At 43.3% G+C, this 19190-nt stretch overlaps 1 protein-coding gene across 2 annotated transcripts in view; it reads right to left on the bottom strand.

Moving 5' to 3' along the window:
• Positions 1-6147: 6147 nt before the first annotated feature.
• Positions 6148-19190, bottom strand: part of SUCLG1 (succinate-CoA ligase GDP/ADP-forming subunit alpha) — a 29527-nt gene continuing 16484 nt past the window's right edge. For both annotated transcript variants that reach the window (XM_073342911.2, XM_073342910.2), the window contains exons 6-9: positions 12499-12582; positions 10206-10357; positions 9434-9622; positions 6148-6380 (exon numbers count right to left, since the gene is read on the bottom strand). In XM_073342911.2, the coding sequence (XP_073199012.1) occupies positions 6354-6380; positions 9434-9622; positions 10206-10357; positions 12499-12582 (452 nt within the window). In that variant the 3' untranslated portion in view covers positions 6148-6353. The remainder of the gene's footprint in view (positions 6381-9433; positions 9623-10205; positions 10358-12498; positions 12583-19190) is intronic.

Raw genomic sequence — 19190 nt, 5'->3', positions numbered from 1 at the left:
CCCTGCCCACCACCACCAAACTTCCCTGAACATCTTGGGTACCTGTCAAGTTTGAGCACCTTGTCACTTGTAAAGCAGGCATGGGCATGCCTCTCAGAAGTGCGTCACACAGGAAGTCAGACAGAAACAGACAACTCATGAAGTGTGCAGAGCAGCATAGGAGAACCTAACCATGATGCAGGCATGGAAGTGTACTTTGCCTGGGGAAACAGGACCATAGAGGTGAATGAGGTTCAGAGGCAACCAAACTACAAATCCCATGAGACAGTACAGTAGCATTTTCAAATTGAAATATTTCAGTTTTCACAACATTCCGGTTTTTTTACAACGATCAAACATTTCCCCCAGAAAGCAGGCACCTTCTGTGAAAATGTGTTCAGTTAAAAACCCAATTCTCTATGAAAACATTTTGATGCAACTTGTCAGTTAACTCTAGTGATGGCTAATTTTCAGGAGGTAACACACATCCAAAAGTTGAGGCTTCATGGAAGGGTAAAGGCTGAGTCCAAGGAGGCTCGTAGGCTTGACCAAAAGCCCATTGAAACACATGGAATGGCACCTGTTGATGAATCAGGCTCTCTGTGAAGCTGATCCTTGAAGGTTTCATGGTAGAAAGACAGGTCAAAATTCTCAAACGTGCTCTGATTTTGGGTGCCCTCAGTTTTGGTCTGCAACTTGCAAAACTTTGGGCCTGTCTTTCAGAGGTGCTGCACACCTGCAGCTTCTAGTGAAATCAACAGTGGGATACACAGTCCAAAATAAAACAAGGAAAGAAGTGCACATTTTTAACAGTGAGAGTAATGAACCATTGGAACAATTTCCCAAGGACAGTGGTGGATGCTCCATCACTGGCAATTTTTAACTCGAGATCGGATGTTTTTTTCTAAAAAAATCTGCTCTAGGAATTATTTTGGAGCAGTTCTCTGGGCCGAGTTATACAGATTAGAATAGATGATCACAATGGTCCTTTCTGGCTTTGAAATCTATAAAATGTTATAAGCTGAGAAGCCACTTTTGAAAACACTGGCCTATGCTCATGCAGTAGTTTTGTGATTAGAAAAGGCAAAGGGAATAAGCCTCTGTTTATAGAAAACCCCTCCAAAATATCTGAATTAAGAGGACGGAAAGAATACTCCCTATACCCCATGCCATCGCTGAACCAAACGTATCACCATTTTTGTTGGGAACTGCCACAATCACTCACAGTGACCTCTGTACTCTGCAGATACATAATGGTCTTTTAAAACATGTTGTTACAGTGAAACTGCAGTAAATGTACAGACTGCAGCCCACGGCCATGTCATGAGCCATTCAGAAAATAAATTTCTGCTCATTTGCCTGGTTTTTATGTTATTTGGGAGCACAGCTATTAAAACACAGTTTGGGCTCCCATCTTTATAAGCGGGCTGGAAGTGCAGTTGCCAAAATAGAGAGTAAAGCAAAAGTGACAAGACTTTTCATTCTGTAAGATGTTAAACTGAATTGTGATGAGTATCATCTCACGGTTGCTTTGGGCAACTGCAAACTATCTGGTGTGGGGAGTCACCATGCCTGTGTTATTTATTGATAGGAGAGGAGCATCTAAAGTCACCAGTCAGGATCGGGGCCCCACTGCGATAGGTGCTGTACAAAAGTATAGGAAGACACAGACCTGTCATGAAGAACTTACAGTTGAGTTTAATACAAGACATGACAAGTAATGAACAATAGGCGGGAAGGGCAAGGGAGGACAAGGCTAACAGTAAGAAGAGCACATGGTTATATTCAGTAGCTCCACACAACTTCATGATTCCAAACTGCTTAGAAGTTTTGGGATTTTTTGCCTCTGATGCGGCCATCAGGTGCTGACTGATATCTTGCAGACATTGCAGCAGAAGCAAGTAACCTTAGTCAAAGATCCACCAAGGCTTTTTCACCACCAGTACAGTAAATGAATATGACCTGAATTCCAGGTAAAAAAAATGTGTTTTAAAAGTCCTATAGATTTATGTTTAAAATGCTCTGCTGTCATTAAATTCCACTTTCAAATGAACCCATTTTATGGAGGTTGATGGCATCAGTGTTTATTAGTCGATGTTCCCAGGAATTCATTTTATTGAACTTAATAGGGTCTTTAATTCATAACATCTTTTTAAATACAGAAGGTAATTTTCCACGTAGGGAGACTAGTGAAAAATAGTCATATCCCTAACATTCCAGAAGGAAGCAAATGGCTGACCCTTAGAAATCATGTAAGCCATGTAGAATACACACACAAAAAGATGATTTTTAGAATTATTGCATAGACTGCCAAGCCAATCAATACGCTGATTTGTATATACACAGTATGCACTCACTGGGCCCAGTACTCTCCTCTTCCTCATAAATCAGTAATAACTCAACTGAAGTCAATGGACATACACAAGTGTTAGTGAGAAGACAAGGTCATAGTGTCCAAGGGCAGACGCAGCTATCAATGAAAAGGAACGTAGAATAGACCTGTGGCCATTTCTTAAATATATAGCAGAAGTTGTTCTATGCTAAACTTTCTTACATTAACTTAAATGAAGCCTCTGCTATTGCTCCTCCTTAGGAGGCATGAGTGACTTATACAGCCTGAACATAAGCAGGAGACAATTAAAATCAGGCCCTTCAAATTTAGAATCAGCCTCTTGGAAAATAATTACATTTAGTAAGTCTTGACAGTTAGCTTGTCATTACAAGCAGGCACCCTCTCTTTTTCCATCAGCAGGAATTAAGTTACAGGGAAACAGAAGATCAGTGAACCAAAACTGTAACAAGACTTAATGGTAGAAGGTATTTGCCTTTTCTTTTTTTCTTGTGGGGGGGGGGGGCGCAAAGGAGGACTAATGTTCCCATTCCAGCCTTTTAAAGTATTTATTCACAAGCACATGAAACATTAACACACCACGTTCTTGAAGCAATTTTAAAAAAATACATTGCCTATGAAACTGTAACAGCAGCAGGAGCTGACAACTTACATTTGTTAAGAGTTATACTCTCACTTCAGAGGCAGCTGCACAAATTAAGCTTTATATCCAGGTAAGGATATACTTCGCCCACGTCTGTAAGTGTTGCAGAGTTCTAGGCTAGCAGAGGCTGTCCTACTATATAGGAGAATGGCTGGCTGGCTAGTGAATAGCTGGTGGTGAAGTGTTGTAATTGTTAAAGCAGGGTCACATGCAATTTAAAACACCACTTTTCAGAAGTAGAGGTAGCATTCTGTCACCGGATAATTGCCATTGGTTTTATGGTAGCCTGTGCCCCTAAAAGGGCTTTAATGAAGCAGTCTCCAATAGGCAGCTTATTACACTGAAGGTGGGTGTGACTTTGCAAGTCATACTTCTAATGGCGTGGAAGTTCATGCAAGTTGAGCGGTAGGTGCCTGCTGAGAACTGTCCCTGGGCAAGCATCAGCACACCACTGAAGGCAACTCAACTATTAATAGGGGGTCACTGCTACAGTGGTCTCAAAGCTGTCACAGCTTATTGGTTAAGAGGTAGGCATACATTCTCATAAATTAAACTGTAATTTCTCTCTCCTCATCAGCAAATGTTCCAGATTAAACCATGCATAGGTTGCAAAACTCAGCATATTAGCAAGAATAATTAAGAAATTACTATTATAAAGTCTAACATAAGTATAGCCCTATTGGATAAGATCAACTGTCCATCTAGCCTAGTATCCTGTTTTCTGACAGTGGCCAGTGTCAGAGGGAATGAACCAAAGAGGAGAATTTGTCCAGTCCCAACTTCTGGCAGTCAGAGGTTTAGGGACACCCAGAGCATGGGGTTTTGTCCCTGACTGTCTTAGCTAAGAGCCATTGATGAACATATCCTCCGTGAAATTATCCACTTCTTTTTTTAAACCTAGGTATACCTTTGGCTTTCACAACATCCCATGGCAACAAGCTCCACAAGTTAACTGTGTGTTAAGTAGTGTGTGTGAAGTAGTACTTCATTACATTGGTTTTAAACCTATTTTCATTGGGGATCCTTGGTTCTTGTGGTACATGAGGGGATAAATAACACTTCCTTATTCACTTTCTTTACACCATTCATAATTTTATAGACCTCTATCATATCTGCCTTAGTCATCTCTTTCTTAAGATGAACAGTCCTGGTCTTTTTCTTCTGTCCTCATATGGAAGATGTCCCATACCTCAAATCATTTTTGTTGACCTTCTCTGTACTTCAATTTTATTTATTTGGGGGGGCAGAGGGGAGACCAGAACTCAATGCAGTATTGAAGGTGTGGTCATTCCAGTATTGAAGGTGTGGTCATTCCATGGACTTGTACACGGGTATTATGACACTGTCTTATCTCTCTTTCCTAATGGTTACTAATATTCTGTTAGTTTTTGTCTGCTGCTGCACCTGGAGCACATGGTTTCAGAGAACTATCCACAATGACTCAGATCTCTTTCTTGAGTAGTAACAGCCATCATTTTATATGGCTAGTCGGGATTGTGTATTCCAATTTAAATTACTTTGGATTTATCAACTTTTAAATTCATCTGCCATTTTGTTGCCCAGGCACCCAGTAACTCTTCACAGTCTGCTTTGGACTTGACAATTCTGAGTAATTTTGTATAGTCTGTAAACTATGCCACCTCATGGTTTATTCTTTTTTTCCAGATTTACAAATACATTGAACAGCTTTGGTACCTGTACAGATCCCTTGGGGGATACCAATATTTAGCTCTCTCCATTGTAAAAACTGACCGTTTATTCCTACCCTTCGTTTCGTCTTCTAATCCATAAGGGGACCTTCCTTATCCCATGACTGCCTACTTTGCTTAAGAGCATTGAAGAGCCTTGTCAATTCTTTCTGAAAGTCTTGTGCAAATGTGCTATTTATCCGACTCATACCACCTTCAACCATCCAGTGGCAGTCTTAGGACAAGTTACTTCTGTAAACTAAACTGAGATGAATATTGTAATTGTACCCAATAGCCCACCTTGTAAATACTAGGGTAATATTGACAGAGTTTGTTTCCAGTGCTTCAGGACCAAGGTTTCCGAGACCTGAAACAGCCGCCTTAGAAAACCTGTTCACCACGGACCATGGAGCATCAAGACAAACTGCAGAGTGTGCTGCTGAAAACCACAACTACAGCTTTACATAATAAGGACATGAGGTTTTGGAATAGAATTGTTATGGCATAGCATTTGTTCTTCAAGAAATGTTACATAAGCAGCTAATTTTGGTTTCCCTAGCTGATTTTGTTTATAATGAAAGCAATCCTAAATTCAGTCACTTATTATAACTTGTAATCCTCATTCACAGGCACTCAATTTGCTCTATTCGTACAGTAAAATAGAACCTTTGCATGTAGCACTGGTGGATCATTTACAAGAAATATACCCCAGCACGTTTGTTTTCAGAATTTTTTTTTTTTTACTGCAGCAAATCCTAACATTATCAGTATTTCAAAACATTCAAAGCAAAGCACCATCTGTCTAAGGTTAAAAGAAGAAAAGTTAAGGTAATATAAGCAGAAAGAATGCGATTTCCAAGTTACACACAGTATGAATATGCATTTTCATGGGAAACTATAATTTAAACTCTTATGAACATAAATATAACTCTGAAATATCAATTAAAGCATTTATGGGGCATTGGCTCCACTCTGGACAAGTGTTTAAGTGAAATCCTTGTCAATAAAAGGAAGACAAACTCTCTGAAGCTTTCCCCAGAAATTACACAAAATAACAAGCCCCTCACTAATGTGGGGCTATGCTCTGTATGGTTCAGCAGCTCTGAATAATACATTTTGACGTATACCAACATAGCCAGCTGCAAGGATCAGCAGGACACACTCTGTGGATCCAAACAGCAGTAATTCAATGGACGGCATCAACTTTTGCCTAAAGCTCAGAAAGTATTTCCTAGTCACTAATGAGCAAGAAAGACTGCTTGGTTTTTAAAACGTGCGTGCTCACAAAGCGGATATCTTACCCCACTCAATGCATCTTTGTACAAGCTACATTAACTCAGAGTGCAATGAGTATATAAATCTAAAGCTATAAAAATGCTCTCAAATGCTTCCAGATAGGGTTGTGCTGTTTTTTTCTCCTCTTAAAAAGCTGTCTTGCAATGGGGGGGAGGAAAAAAAAAAAATCACTGAGCTGCAGAATTCAAAAATCAAATTTAGTGATAGATTTATTAATTTGCTATGATGTACAATCAGGTGACCATTTCTGAGCAGGAGACAGTGAAATAAAGTTTATGGCTTTAAAGTCAAATTCAGAACCAAGTATCAGTCACATTCAGGCAGCTGAAGATTAGTGGACGACATATACAGAGGCAAGGTGCTGTCTTGACTTTTCTGTGATAACGTTCCAGGGGTTTTACAGCAGTTTCCTCTTCTCAAACTCCTTCAGAGAGAGCAAAAAATAGACATATTACTGTTGTGACAAGAGAGTTTTCCAAAAAGCTGTACATTTCAGTATCCTTTTAAAAACACAGGCAAAACACACTAGAAGGAGGGCACTTAGAAGAAATGCTATTCCAAGTCACCCTTGTTTGGGTCTGTTTAAAATTTCACTGAGCCAGGTGCAGGGCTTTAACCTCCCATATACAGATTCACTCAACCTCATTTTCACATTGCAACTTGTTTTTTGTTGACAGTTTCTTAAACAGTGAAAATATTGACAGTCTTACATCTTCCTTTTATTATTAAATGCATCTGCCCATGTCATTATTATATTTTATATATATCTATATAAAAATCTCCACTCACGCCTTTATCTCAAGTGAAGCTGATTTTTGGAATGAAAAAGATGGCAGAATTTTGCTGCCAAATTCTCGAAAAAGATGGTAACACCAAACTATATATCCACTTCTCACAGTCATTTCCTAGTCGACCCTCCCCTCTACCTGCTAGCAAGATAGACAACATGCCTCAATTTTCAATCAGAAGCCTGATACACCAACAGGGAAGTCTTAGTACCAAGTTAAAATTGGAAGATAGTGGATTCTACAGGAGAGAAGGAGGAAAATATCTCCCCCATCTCATACCCCAAAAAGAGTCCATGGCAGATGCAGGAGGGGAGGGGAAAGAAAAAAGAACCAATACACACCCCACTGTGCGGGGCCTGTAATATATTAACTCATCAGCCTCATCTAAATATGATGTTGTCAAGGCGCTCCTGTTGCCCCCAGTCGTGGTCTAACATTCTTTCAGTGAATTCTTATAACGGTGCTGCATCAGAACAGCAGTTTGCATTTCAGCTCTTTAAAGAAATGACTAGAAATGGTTAAGGCTAGTAATTGATTTGTCAGTCCAAAGGACGAACCAAAAACATCCAAAAATAATTCTGTTTGGAACTAAACTGAACTCTTCAGATAAATTTCAAAATGGTCAAAACGAACTGTTTAGACTTTTTGAAAAAACTAATTTTTCCAAGCCGAAACCCATTGGAATTTGGGAATAGTTTTGCTGTCCTGAAAAATGCATTTTTTGGTGAATTTCCTATTTGCTGAAGAAATTTCACCCAGCTTTAGTTAAGACCTCCATTTTAAAGTATACAGAAATACAGCAGAAACCGTGAAAATTTTCTAAATATCTTGCAAATATCTTGCTGTGCAAGAAGAAAAGGAGTACTTGTGGCACCTTAGAGACTAACCAATTTATTTGAGCTTATGCTTTCGTGAGCTACAGCTCACTTCATCAGATGCATGCAGTGGAAAATACAGCGGGGAGATTTATATACACAAAGAACATGAAACAATGGGTGTTACCATACACACTGTAACGAGAGTGATCAGGTAAGGTGAGCTATTACCAGCAGGAGAGCGGGGGGGAGGGGGGATCTTTTGTAGTGATAATCAAGGTGGGCCATTTCTAGCAGTTGACAAGAACGTCTGAGGAACAGTGGGGGCGTGGAGGGGGGGAATAAACACGGGGAAACATGCTGTGCAACGTAGACAGTTATCCCGAAAGAAAAGCAAAGATAGTTAAAATAAATGTTAAGTGACTGTGTAGACTTTGAAAAAAATTAGGGCTAGATCCACAAAAAGGCCTTAGGTGCCTACCTGCAGCTTCAGGCAGCACAGAGATCCTCAAAACCCCTGCTCAGCTGTCACCCAATGCTGAAGACACCTAAAGTCCACAAGCATCTAAACTTCCACCATTCAAGTTCTGTAGGCATCCTACTTTTCTGCCAGTGAGCATGCATGCAGACACATCAGTCTAGAGCCCTGTTTCATACCTAAGGCCCCTGGGGAGGAAGGGGTCATCAAAATAGGCATTCCCCCACCTATCTCACCTGCAAGGCCCAAATCAGTAAGTGTGTTCTGAGCATACTCAAAACAGTTGGGGGGGGGAGGGAAGCGGGAGACTCCCTTGTAACTTTCAGCCTTGTGGTTAGAGTACTCATCTGGGAGATCTAAATTCCATTGCCCACTCTGCCCGATGTGGAGAAGGCATTCCAACTTGGGTCTCCCATCTCTCAGGTGAGTGCCCAAACCACTGGTCAATATTCATTGGGCCAGAGAAAATGAGTGATTCTATTTAATTTGTACCCAGAGGAATAGCTGCAACAGGTGAGAATGAGTCTCCAACACCAGAATACCCCATAGTCCAGTGCTTAGGGGAAATCCTTGCCCCTCTTCTCAACATTTCCAACTGCCTAGCTTAGGTAGCTCCATGTTGAGCGTGTTGGCTTTTGTGGATCCCATCTGTAGGCTCCTAACTCTCCCCATGAGTTGTACAGAGAACCTAGGCTCTAACTCAGGGCTGTGGATTCCACCAGACGACAAGGTGCTTAGAAGTTCAGCATCACAATTTGCTGAGTGTTGCAATGCCTAAGACCCTTTGTAGATCTATGCGGGAGAAATCAGAAAGGAGTTCAACTTCTGTATGAGGTACAGGATTGTTATGAATTGCATGCATATGCCCAGGGATATGAATTAGCTTTTTTTTTTTTTTTTTAAAGTCAAAATAATGTTCTTAAATAAATCAGTAGATAGCTGTGGAAAAAGATAAGCTAGTCCATGCACTGTTACAAAGTTACCGAGTATCTGTAACGTAAAAAAAGTAAAGGGTGTTTTCTGATCTAGAATCAATTCAGGTTCATATGATGTTTAGCTGCTGTAAAAGAAGAATGGTACTAGTCTGTTACTGAGCCAAATATTCTCTGAATTTTGCCACATGGCTTTGACAAAGGAGAACATGACACAAAGTTGCTTGTGTGAATAAAGACTCAGCTGCAACTGTTATTTAATGGCTTTTTTGTTCAGTAGAGCCGCTACATGTCAAGATGCAGTTTTAAATAGACTTAAATGAGGAAACAGTGTATTATAACTGTTCACTTGGAAGAAGCAAAACTGACACAAAAGCAAAAGGCAGCTTTCATATGTCTGTTGTTCTGGTTATACTGGCTAAATGCCATCATTTCAAAGCACTTCTGACATCTGTGTAACTCACCTTGTGTATAGTGCTACCCAACTGAGCAGGAGACATACTGACAACAACGCCAGCATTTTGAAGAGCAGCAATTTTCTCTTTAGCACCACCTTTCCCCCCAGCAATGATTGCCCCAGCATGACCCATTCTTCTGCCAGGAGGAGCAGTCAGACCAGCTATGAATGACACTACAGGCTTGGCATTTGGACCCTGTGGTGAAAGAAGAAACACCTACCATGAAAGAGATGTACCACTTCTGGCCAAGTACTCAAAAGGGGAGCAAGAACTAGACATCTAGATTTGGAAAACCCCGCGGGTAAGGGACATGAAAGCACTGGCCGAGGATACTTAGAATGGCTTCTCTCAGAAGAAGTGTGCATGTAAACAGCAGTCATGAATATATAAACAGTGCTTCTACAGAGGAGCCATATATGGGTCACAAAACAATTAAAATATAAAAACTTTGTTGTTGTAGCCATCTTGGTCTCAAGATATTCGAGAGACAAGGTGTAGGAGGTAACATCTTTTATTGGACTGACTTCAGTTGGTGAAAGACAAGCTTTGAGCTACCCAAAGGCTCTTCTTCTGGCAGACAGCACTGTAGAATTGTGACCCAAAATTATTCTCAAGAGAGTCTTTAAACCCTAGCTTTAACTGCATTTTCCAAACTTTCTAGTAGTGGCTTTTTATTAATTGAGAACTAAACAAGTTTCTCTACAGTGGTAAATGCTTAAAAGGTGGTACACATTTAATAGAGTCTTTTGGAATGAATGGCACATTCTCTGAAACTTACGGAATTATTTTCCTTCAAGAACGCTGCTGCATCTTCTTCGGCATTGCCTCCAATCTCACCAATCAATATTATCCCCTCTGTTTGGGGATCCTTCAGGAAGACATCAAGACAGTCAATAAAATTAGTTCCATTGAAGGGATCTCCTCCAATCCCTGAAAGGCATTAACACACAAACATGAGTAAATGTGAACATGAACAACCGAGACAAACCAATTTAATTTCAGTCTATTATTATTTGTATTACACTGGCACCTAGAGTCCCCCAATCAAGATCTGGGACCCTCTCTGCAAGGCACTGTACACACAGTACTAGACAATCACTGCCTCAAATTCTTATAATCTGAATAGATTAAAAAGTGCACAGTGGTGGGGGGAGGGGGAGGAGAGATTATTAATCCCATTTTACAGATGGGAAACTGAGGCATAGGCAGATTAAGTGACTTGCCAAAGGTCATAGAAGATGCCTGTAGTAGAGCTGGGATCCTCTTAATCCCAATCAGGTTTTTAAAAACTGTGTTTTGACTTAACCAAACATGTAGTGGCAGGTATTTCAAACACAAGAATAAGGCTATGACTTCACTGCCAAGAAAGGTACATTTTATAGTGGATGACTAATGCCAGTTAATTCACTGTCCAATCCAAGTGGAGACAAGGCACAGGTAATTTTTACCTCAATGCAGCTAGGCGAGGTGAGCCTTAGGCAGAGGGCATAGTGAACTCACCTAGCAACATAAAAACTACCTTGTAGTATTTTATGGCAAGATAACAGACTTGCATTAATCATCTCACTGTAAAAAAAACAACTTTTTCGGGCAGTGAAAACATAGCCTAAAATAAAGAGCTCACCAAGTCTGGAAGCTCAATACACATAAGTCAGAGCCTTTTAAAATTTTAGGTCAACATTCATCTTTGTGTGCCAGTCTTTACAAAACAAAGAAGAATGTAATGGATGTGACAACTCCCGTTCACCCGTCCTCAGGTTTAAGGAACGTGCTCGGAATGGTCAGTGTGAGGATGCCTGCATTGCCTTTGTCAGTGTTACACAGAGTCTGTGGACAAAAGAATTTCAGGCAGTCAATCTGACATTTCCAACCCAAAGAAAACCTGTCTTTACCACCTTTGTTCCCACACTGTACTTCAACGCCAGAGATGACTAGGATAATCCGCCACTAGCAGGCATGAAATGTTTTATGAACAAATTTTAAACACTGAAAGGTAGTTCAATATAAAGGCTAAGTAAGGGTAGATCTATATTTGAGCTGTCAGGTGTGATCCCCACGCTTGCTCTGCTCAAGCTAACATCTAAAAATAGCAATCTGTGGCTGCTGTGGCACCTTGGGCCAGCCACCCCAAGTACAAACCCATCCTAGCCCCTGCGAATATACTCTGGCAGTTAGCCCGAGCCGCCATGGACACACTGCTATTTTTAGGCATTAGCTCAAGCAGAGATAGTGCAGGTATCACACCTAGCAGTTTAAGGATAGACATACCCTAAGGTTTGTATCATTTAAAAACAAAAAACACTCAAAGCAACTCTGATCTCTCAAAACAGTTTCCATGGCTAAGCGCCATATCTTGATTTTTATTCTATGAACACACGTGATGTCTTTAGGGCAGGGATTGTCCTAGGTTTGTAGAGCACCCACCACAACAGGACCCAAACCTGGATAGGCCTGAAGGTGTCACTGCATTATAATCAGAATACATATTCTCTGTGTGTATATAAAGTCTGCTGCAGTTTCCATGGTACGCATCCGATGAAGTGAGCTGTAGCTCACGAAAGCTCATGCTCAAATAAATTGGTTAGTCTCTAAGGTGCCACAAGTACTCCTTTTCTTTTTGCGAATACAGACTCACACGGCTGTTCCTCTGAAACCTGTCAAATATGTGCTACATTCTCCAGTAGTGTAAAAGGGTGAAACTTTTTACACCAATAGAAAATTTGGCCCAATAAGCTATATTTTCTATGTTGTGCCTTAAAATAAAACTAAAACCACAGTAGGTTCCAGCATATTGGCAGTTTTCCATGCAAGATTGCTTTGGCCAGGCTTTTGATGAACTCAGAAAATGAGAGTTAGTTAACAGAAAGGGCTGGTTATATTCTGCTAAATTGCAATTGTTATTGATGCAAAGTCCCTGAGTTAGGTTGGTTAGAAAGGTGTAACATTTCTAACCAAAATTAAAAGACATTCAATATTTTTCAATAGTTTCTACAATCTAATGTGTTGTGGTTCTTACACACTGACTGGGCCTGTCTGTCTTTAACAGAAGAGGTTTGGTGGAAGAAACCCACCAACACAGAAGGACTGTCCCAATCCAACTTGCGTCGTCTGATGTACAGCTTCATACGTCAGGGTGCCAGACCTTGACACAATACCTTAAAAGGAAGAAGACAAGGTTGATAGTATTGTATGTAATGAGCTGGTTTCTGAATATGCATTAGTTCACATGTTCAGGGATATAACTTTAGAAGATTACAGGGAATATTCAATACTTCCTAGATATCCTTGCATACACATGAAGATTCATATTCTATAGTAGTTAAGATTAGATTTGCCCTCCCCTCTTGCTTTCTGGTCGGCTTTCCTGACACTCAGTTGTGAGTTATCTAAAGTTGTCCAACAAGCCAGTAGCATTGGCCAAAACAGCACTCCTCACAGTACAGCTTTACACATGGAGCCAATTACAAAAGCAAACTGACAGTAGTTCTCAACCTTTTTAGGCTCAGGACCCATCTTGTAAATTTTGATGGCCTATCACGGCCCAGTAAATAAGTTTTAATACAAAAAAATCTGGCTTATTAAATATTTTTTAAATCTGTATATTCTATATTATGGGTAACAAAATAAGTACACTCTGTGCACCACAGTGGCGGCTCCTGCAACTCCTGTCCAGCAGGACTGGCTGAGCTTGGCTCCCTGCTCAGGGGATTGCAACCATTTGGGCAGTAGGATCATTCAAGTTTGGCCCAGGCCCCTTGATGGGGGGACAGCTGGACCAAATCTGTGGAGTAGTATTGCGCCGTGGTGCATGAGGTTGCAGACCCAGTCACTCAAATTGTGTGTGGCAGGTCCCATGCAGTCATTATGCTAGAGGGGCAGCTGGGCCAAACCTGAGCACCACTGCGACCACTGTGGGAAGCCAAACTAAGCCCAGATAGTCTCTCAGGACTGAAGCCACAGGAGCAGCTGCTTTGAGGTGAGCTGCAGCCCAGAATGCGAACCCCCGACTTCAAGACCTAACCTCCCAGGGCTTCCCACACTACCCTTTGGTCATGACCTAAAACTAGGTTGTCAAAACATGTCTGCAGTCAGGTGTCTGCCCCACACAGGTAGATGGAGGGTTAAAGCAGCCCTCAGGGAGGCCGCGCAAATCCCAGCCAATGGGAGTAGGGCTTGTAAAGAGCCAATCAGGGGAAGGTTTGATGGAGCAGCCAATCAGAGCCAGGGAGGGCCATAAGAAGGGCTGCTAAACAGAGCAGGGTCAGTCTCTCCCTGGAGTACAAAAGAGAAGGACTGGCTGCCTTAGAGTACCACCTTAGATAGCGCAGTGCAAGGCAGGGTCAGGGGAGCAATAGGGAGCTCCACCCTGAGGAGGCCCCTGATACAAAGGGCCGAGAAGGTGCTAGGGCTACGGGGAAGTGGCCCAGGGAAATAGGAGGCGGGAGTTGGAGGAGCGGCAGCACGTGGCTGCCAGCTATAGGGTCTCTGGGTCTGAATAACCCTCAACTGGAGTATTGTGTCCAGTTCTGGGCGCAACATTTCAGGAAAAATGGACAATCTGGAAAGCCACCCTGGCCGGTGCCATTGAGCAAAGGATATCTAATAGGGAGTCTGATGGTTCCTCTAGCTTCTCCGCCTGGAGCGTGAGGTTAGAGGCAACTCTTTTCAACAGGTCCTGATAAGCCTTAGTATCATCCTGAGGAACTGAGGGAGGGGGCCCCCCACAATCGCCTCATCAGGCAAAGACGAGGAGGAAGAATCTGGTGCCATGGGGTCTGATGCATCCATTGGTGGTCCAACTGGCTGATCCCCGGGATCCATGTGAGCCTGAGGAGTTCTCTCTTCAGGAACGGCTGGCTTGGGGGGAGGGTGGGATACTGAAGCCAATGGTTTGTCCGAGGCCCCCGCCACCGACCTGAGCCCTTGTGAAGGCTGGGTAAAGCCCCATAGGTTCCACAGGTACTAGGCAGCCAGCCACTGGCCCTGGGGCCATGGAATAGTTGGTGGTACCGCCAACATCGAGGGAACCACCAGTGACAGGTTTTGGCTCACCAGCAATTAATCCTGCCTGGTGCCGGCGACTGAGGCTGAGTGGTTGCTTTTAGGCGACCATGTCTGAGTGGACTGGCGACCCCGTTCACTGTGCTGCCTATCGCTGCACCTCGATGGGGAGCTCTCCACTCAGGATTAGTCCCTTCTGCGGGTCCTCTGAGACCAGTGGCATTTGGCAGATCGGCAATGGCATTCCGGCGATCTATGCCTTACACAGTTCGACCAGTACTGGGATCTGGAGCAGCACTGGAAGCTGGAGCAGGTCCGCCTCTGGAAAGACCTTCCGCCCAACCTAGGGGATCCATGTCACAGCGATGCATACCGGCGAGCTGACGGCTGACTCCGCTCCTGGGAGCGACTGTCTCAGGCCCGCGACCAGTGCCAAGCCATGGGTGAAGTGCTGGTCTGGTCTCAGTGCTGTTGATGTCAGGAAGGGCGTTCCCTCTACAGGCCTTTGCCAGGTCACCAGCGAGGTGCATCTCAAGCCCTGCGGGCAGTGCCCTGACGCTGGAGAACGGTCAAGGCTTTGCTGAGCCTGCGCCTCTGCCTTCGAGACCTGGTGGCTCCATGCAGACGAGTGCTGGTGGGACGTCCCCCACGATAGAGAGTGGTGCCGCTGAGACGGGGACCTATAAAAAGGACCCAAGGTGCGTTTACCCTTAGACTGCGGTACCGCCGTAGTTGGTTTGGGCAGCACCGGTAGCGCCACGATATCCTGCACTGCCTGCAGGGCCTCGGGCATTGACGGGACCGCTAACTGACGAAGGCCCGTGTCACTGTCAAGCATGGCAGACATGGGTTGGGGTGGGCTGGACCACTTGACCTGAGCTGGGGCCTGACTCCCAGTTGGAGGTGCCGAGCTGCCCTCCTCCCCTCTGCTTCCCCTTGCGGGATGTAGATTTTCCTCTCCTGGTCTTCTTTTGTCGCGTGGCCGGTGCTGGGGAAGGGGATTGGTGACGGTCTGTCGATGGCACCCGTGGGGTGCTCCGCACCGCCGCTGCGGTGCTTGGGGCAGAGTCAGACTTCAACTGCTCCGGTGCCGGAGTTGGAGCAGACTCTGTAAGGAGCACTTTGACATGGATGTTTCACTCCTTCTTGGTCCGAGGCTTGAAAGACTTGCAGATACGGCACTTGTTGCTTATATGCGACTTGCCCACACACCTTAAACACCTGTTATGGGGATCTCTGATGGGCACAGATTTTTTGCAGCGATCGCAGGGCTTAAAGCATGACCTGTCCCTAGCCCAAGTCCCGTTCACAACTAACCAAGTCAAACACACTAACACTAAGGGATAACTTAACTATGTACAACTATTTTATAAGAAAAAGTTCGTAACACTGAACAAAGCAAAAAGGCTTGCCAAAACAGCAGACGCTCCAGCACCATCACTGGTGGCAATAAGGAACTGAGGGTGGGGGTAGCCGGTGGCCTCCACTCCAGATGGGGCCAGAGCCAGTCCCCTACGGATACCACTGAGGGAAAAACTTCTGGCACCGGTGTATGTGGGGAACACAAACACCTAATATGGAATGGACATGAGCAAGCACTTGAAGAAAAATTGTTCTCTGAACCTCTGAGGACAGGTCAAGAAGCAATGGGCTTAAATTGCAGCAAGGACAGTTTAGGTTGGACATTAGAAAAAACTTCAAAACTGACAGGATGGTTAAATACTGGAATAAGTTGCCTAGGGAGGTTGTGGAATCTCCCTCATTGGAGATTTTTTCAGAGAAGGTTAGACAAACACCTGTCAGGAATGGTCTAGATCAGGGGTCGGCAACCTTTCATAAGTGGTGTGCCAAGTCTTCATTTATTCACTCTAATTTAAGGTTTTGTGTGCCCGTAATACATTTTAACATTTTTAGAAGGTCTCTCTCTATAAAGTCTATATTATAACTAAACTATTGTATGTAAAGTAAATAAAATGTAAAGTAAATAAAGTAATAAAATGTAAAGTAAATAAAATGTTTAAGACACTTCATTTAAAGATCTGCATTTTAATTTAATTTATCAGTTTAGTATGATCCTTGCTCTTGCTTTTCCTTGCTGAGTTTTCCAGTGTCTGGCATGTATTTGGATACTTTAAGCTGCACACGGGTTTTTGAGTAATCAGTTGTTAACCAGCTCTGAGAGGGACAGAGGACAGATTTCATGTGTGAAAATATCTGTTCACACAGGTACGTGGATCCAAATGCTGAAAGCACTGCAAACACCATTTTCTTCAAGAGTTAAATTTCACAGGCAGAGACGTCCAGCAGGTGAGAATAGAGGCCCCATGATCTCTCTTGGTAGCTTCAAGTGCACTCCGCAGATCTGCGAACTTTGATACCCACAATTCTGAGCTTTTTAACTGAATGAGCTGCATTTCAAAATATTCAACACCCATCCACTGATATACAGACAAATCCAAGTCGCTTTTGTTGAACTTTTCAGGTTTAATTAGAAAAGAAAGCATTGGGCCAAATCGCTGGAAATCTTGAAATCTGTCAGAAAATTCTGATTCCAGTTCTTGCATGTACATTCCAATCTCATTGACACTGACAGTGCAACGTGTCAATAGCTTTTTTATGTGTTGGAAGTAGCAGAAAGTCAAAGTTCGAATACCCCGAGAAACAACTGCTAGTTTTACAACAAATGCCTTCCAGGCTTCATAAAGATCAGAACCATTTGCCCTGCACCCTGGAGATAGAGGTTGAGTTTGTTTAGGTGAGCGGTGATGTCAGTTAGAAACATGAGCTTACAAAGCCATTTGTCATCATCCAGTTTGGGGTAGTTTTGTCCCTTTTCCGACAAAAAGGCCTGGATTGCATCAAAACAGTTTACAAAGCACACCAAACTTGCCACGACTTAGCCACTGAATATTACTGTGAAGTGAAATGTCGTTATAAGCACTGTCCATCTCGTCTAGGAGTGCTTGAAACTGTCTGAGTCAAAGCAGATGAAGCAACAAGGAAATTCACAATTCGCAACACTCTATTCATTACATTATTAACCTCTGAATTAGAAATTTTAGCATATACGTTTTCTTGATGGATGATGCAGTGAAATTTGACTATCGGGTAGCCAATTTGATCTTCAAGTAACTTTACAAATCCCTTCTGTTTTCTGACCATGGCAGGAGCATCATCTGTTGTCACACAAAATATTTTTCTGACATCAACTCCTCTTTCTTCAAAAACGGTTTACAAAACTTTCCACGATACCTTCCTCCTTTATTGTGCCATGCACGGGTTTTAGGCAAAGTTCCTCTTGGATTTCATTGGAAGCACAGTATCTTGCAACAACTGCCAAACATGGAACATCGTTTATATCCACGCTTTCATCAACTGCAACTGCTGTGTCTTTTAATGTAGTGGTCTGCTTTTCGTTAATGTTTTCTGCCATTTTGCTTACGCATCTCTCAACTATTCTGGCAGAGACAGGCAGTTCTTTTATTCTAGATATGATCGTATCTTTATTTGGCAAATCACTGAACAAAACCTCTGAATTGCCGAGAAAAACTTTTTATATGCTCCCCATCTGTATACAGCTTTTTGTTTTTTGCAATGCACTGTGCAATCTTGTAACTTCCTTCTGTAGCTTGATTTTTACTTACACTTAAGCATTTAAAAACACTGCTTTGCTTCTCATATCCTGCTACTGTCTTTTTGATCGATTCAGTCTTGTCTGCTTCATCAAGAAAGGTTTTCTTGTGCTTCATTTCAAAATGTCGAACACCTGATGTGCAACAAACACTTTCACAACAGAAAGCACAAACAGTACTGTCCTTCTTTTGAATAAATCCAAATGTGTTTGTCCAAGAAAGCTTAAATGAATGGATATCTAACTTTGCTTTCTTAGGAGCTGACATTTTGTCAAATGTACCCCTCAACTCACAGTGGGGGGAAAAAAAAAATTGTAACTGACGGCACGCACAGTGTCAAATGTAGTGCGCTGTTCTATGTGGCGTGATATAAGCAGCAAATCAGGACTTAATATCTCATTGGCGCTGGAAAAATTTTTAAGGGGGAGGTGCTGAGACACGCCCCCTCTCGCCCCTGTCTGCACCCCTCATTGCCCCAGGCTAGGGCCAGTGGGCCACAGCTGGGGGCAGCTGCAGAGCACCGGGCTGAGGCCAGGAGCAGAGCCCCTGGTTGGCAGCCGGGACACCAGGCCGGCGGCGGGCTGAGCGGGGCCAGCGGCCGGGACCCTGGCTGGCAGGGGGCTAGGGGCCAGTACCCCAGGCCAGCAGTGGGCTGAGCGGGGCTGGTGGCCGGGACCCCGGCTAGCAGGGGGCTGGAGGACAGAACCCCAGGCCGCCAGCGAGTTGAGCGGGGCCGCCGGCCAGGACCCCAGCTGGCAGGGGACTGGTGGCCTGTACCCCAGGCCAGCAGCAGAGCCCTGAGGCCAGCGGCCAGGACCCAGGTAGTGAGAGTGCCACTAAAAATTGGCATGAGTGCCATAGGTTGCTGACCTCTGGTCTAGATAATACTTAGTCCTGCTGTAAGTGCAGGGGACTGACCTATAAGACCTCTAGAGGTCCCTTCCAGTCCTATGATTCTATTTACTAATTTAAATCTAGTTCTTTCAAGCCTAACTGTGTTGTTGGATGGTGGAGAGTTTCACTCAGTCCATGAAAATAAGGTAATTTCTTTTTTTAATTGAGATCAAATATCCTTTAAACAGCTGGAGGTTAAATAGCAGGAAACAGGCCACTTTTTTACTGTAGTTGAT

Source organism: Lepidochelys kempii, chromosome 4, assembly GCF_965140285.1.
Source record: "Lepidochelys kempii isolate rLepKem1 chromosome 4, rLepKem1.hap1, whole genome shotgun sequence".
Lineage (NCBI taxonomy): Eukaryota > Metazoa > Chordata > Testudines > Cheloniidae > Lepidochelys > Lepidochelys kempii.
The sequence above is the reverse complement of the archived record's forward strand: the minus strand, read 5'-3'. Positions and strand labels throughout refer to the sequence as shown.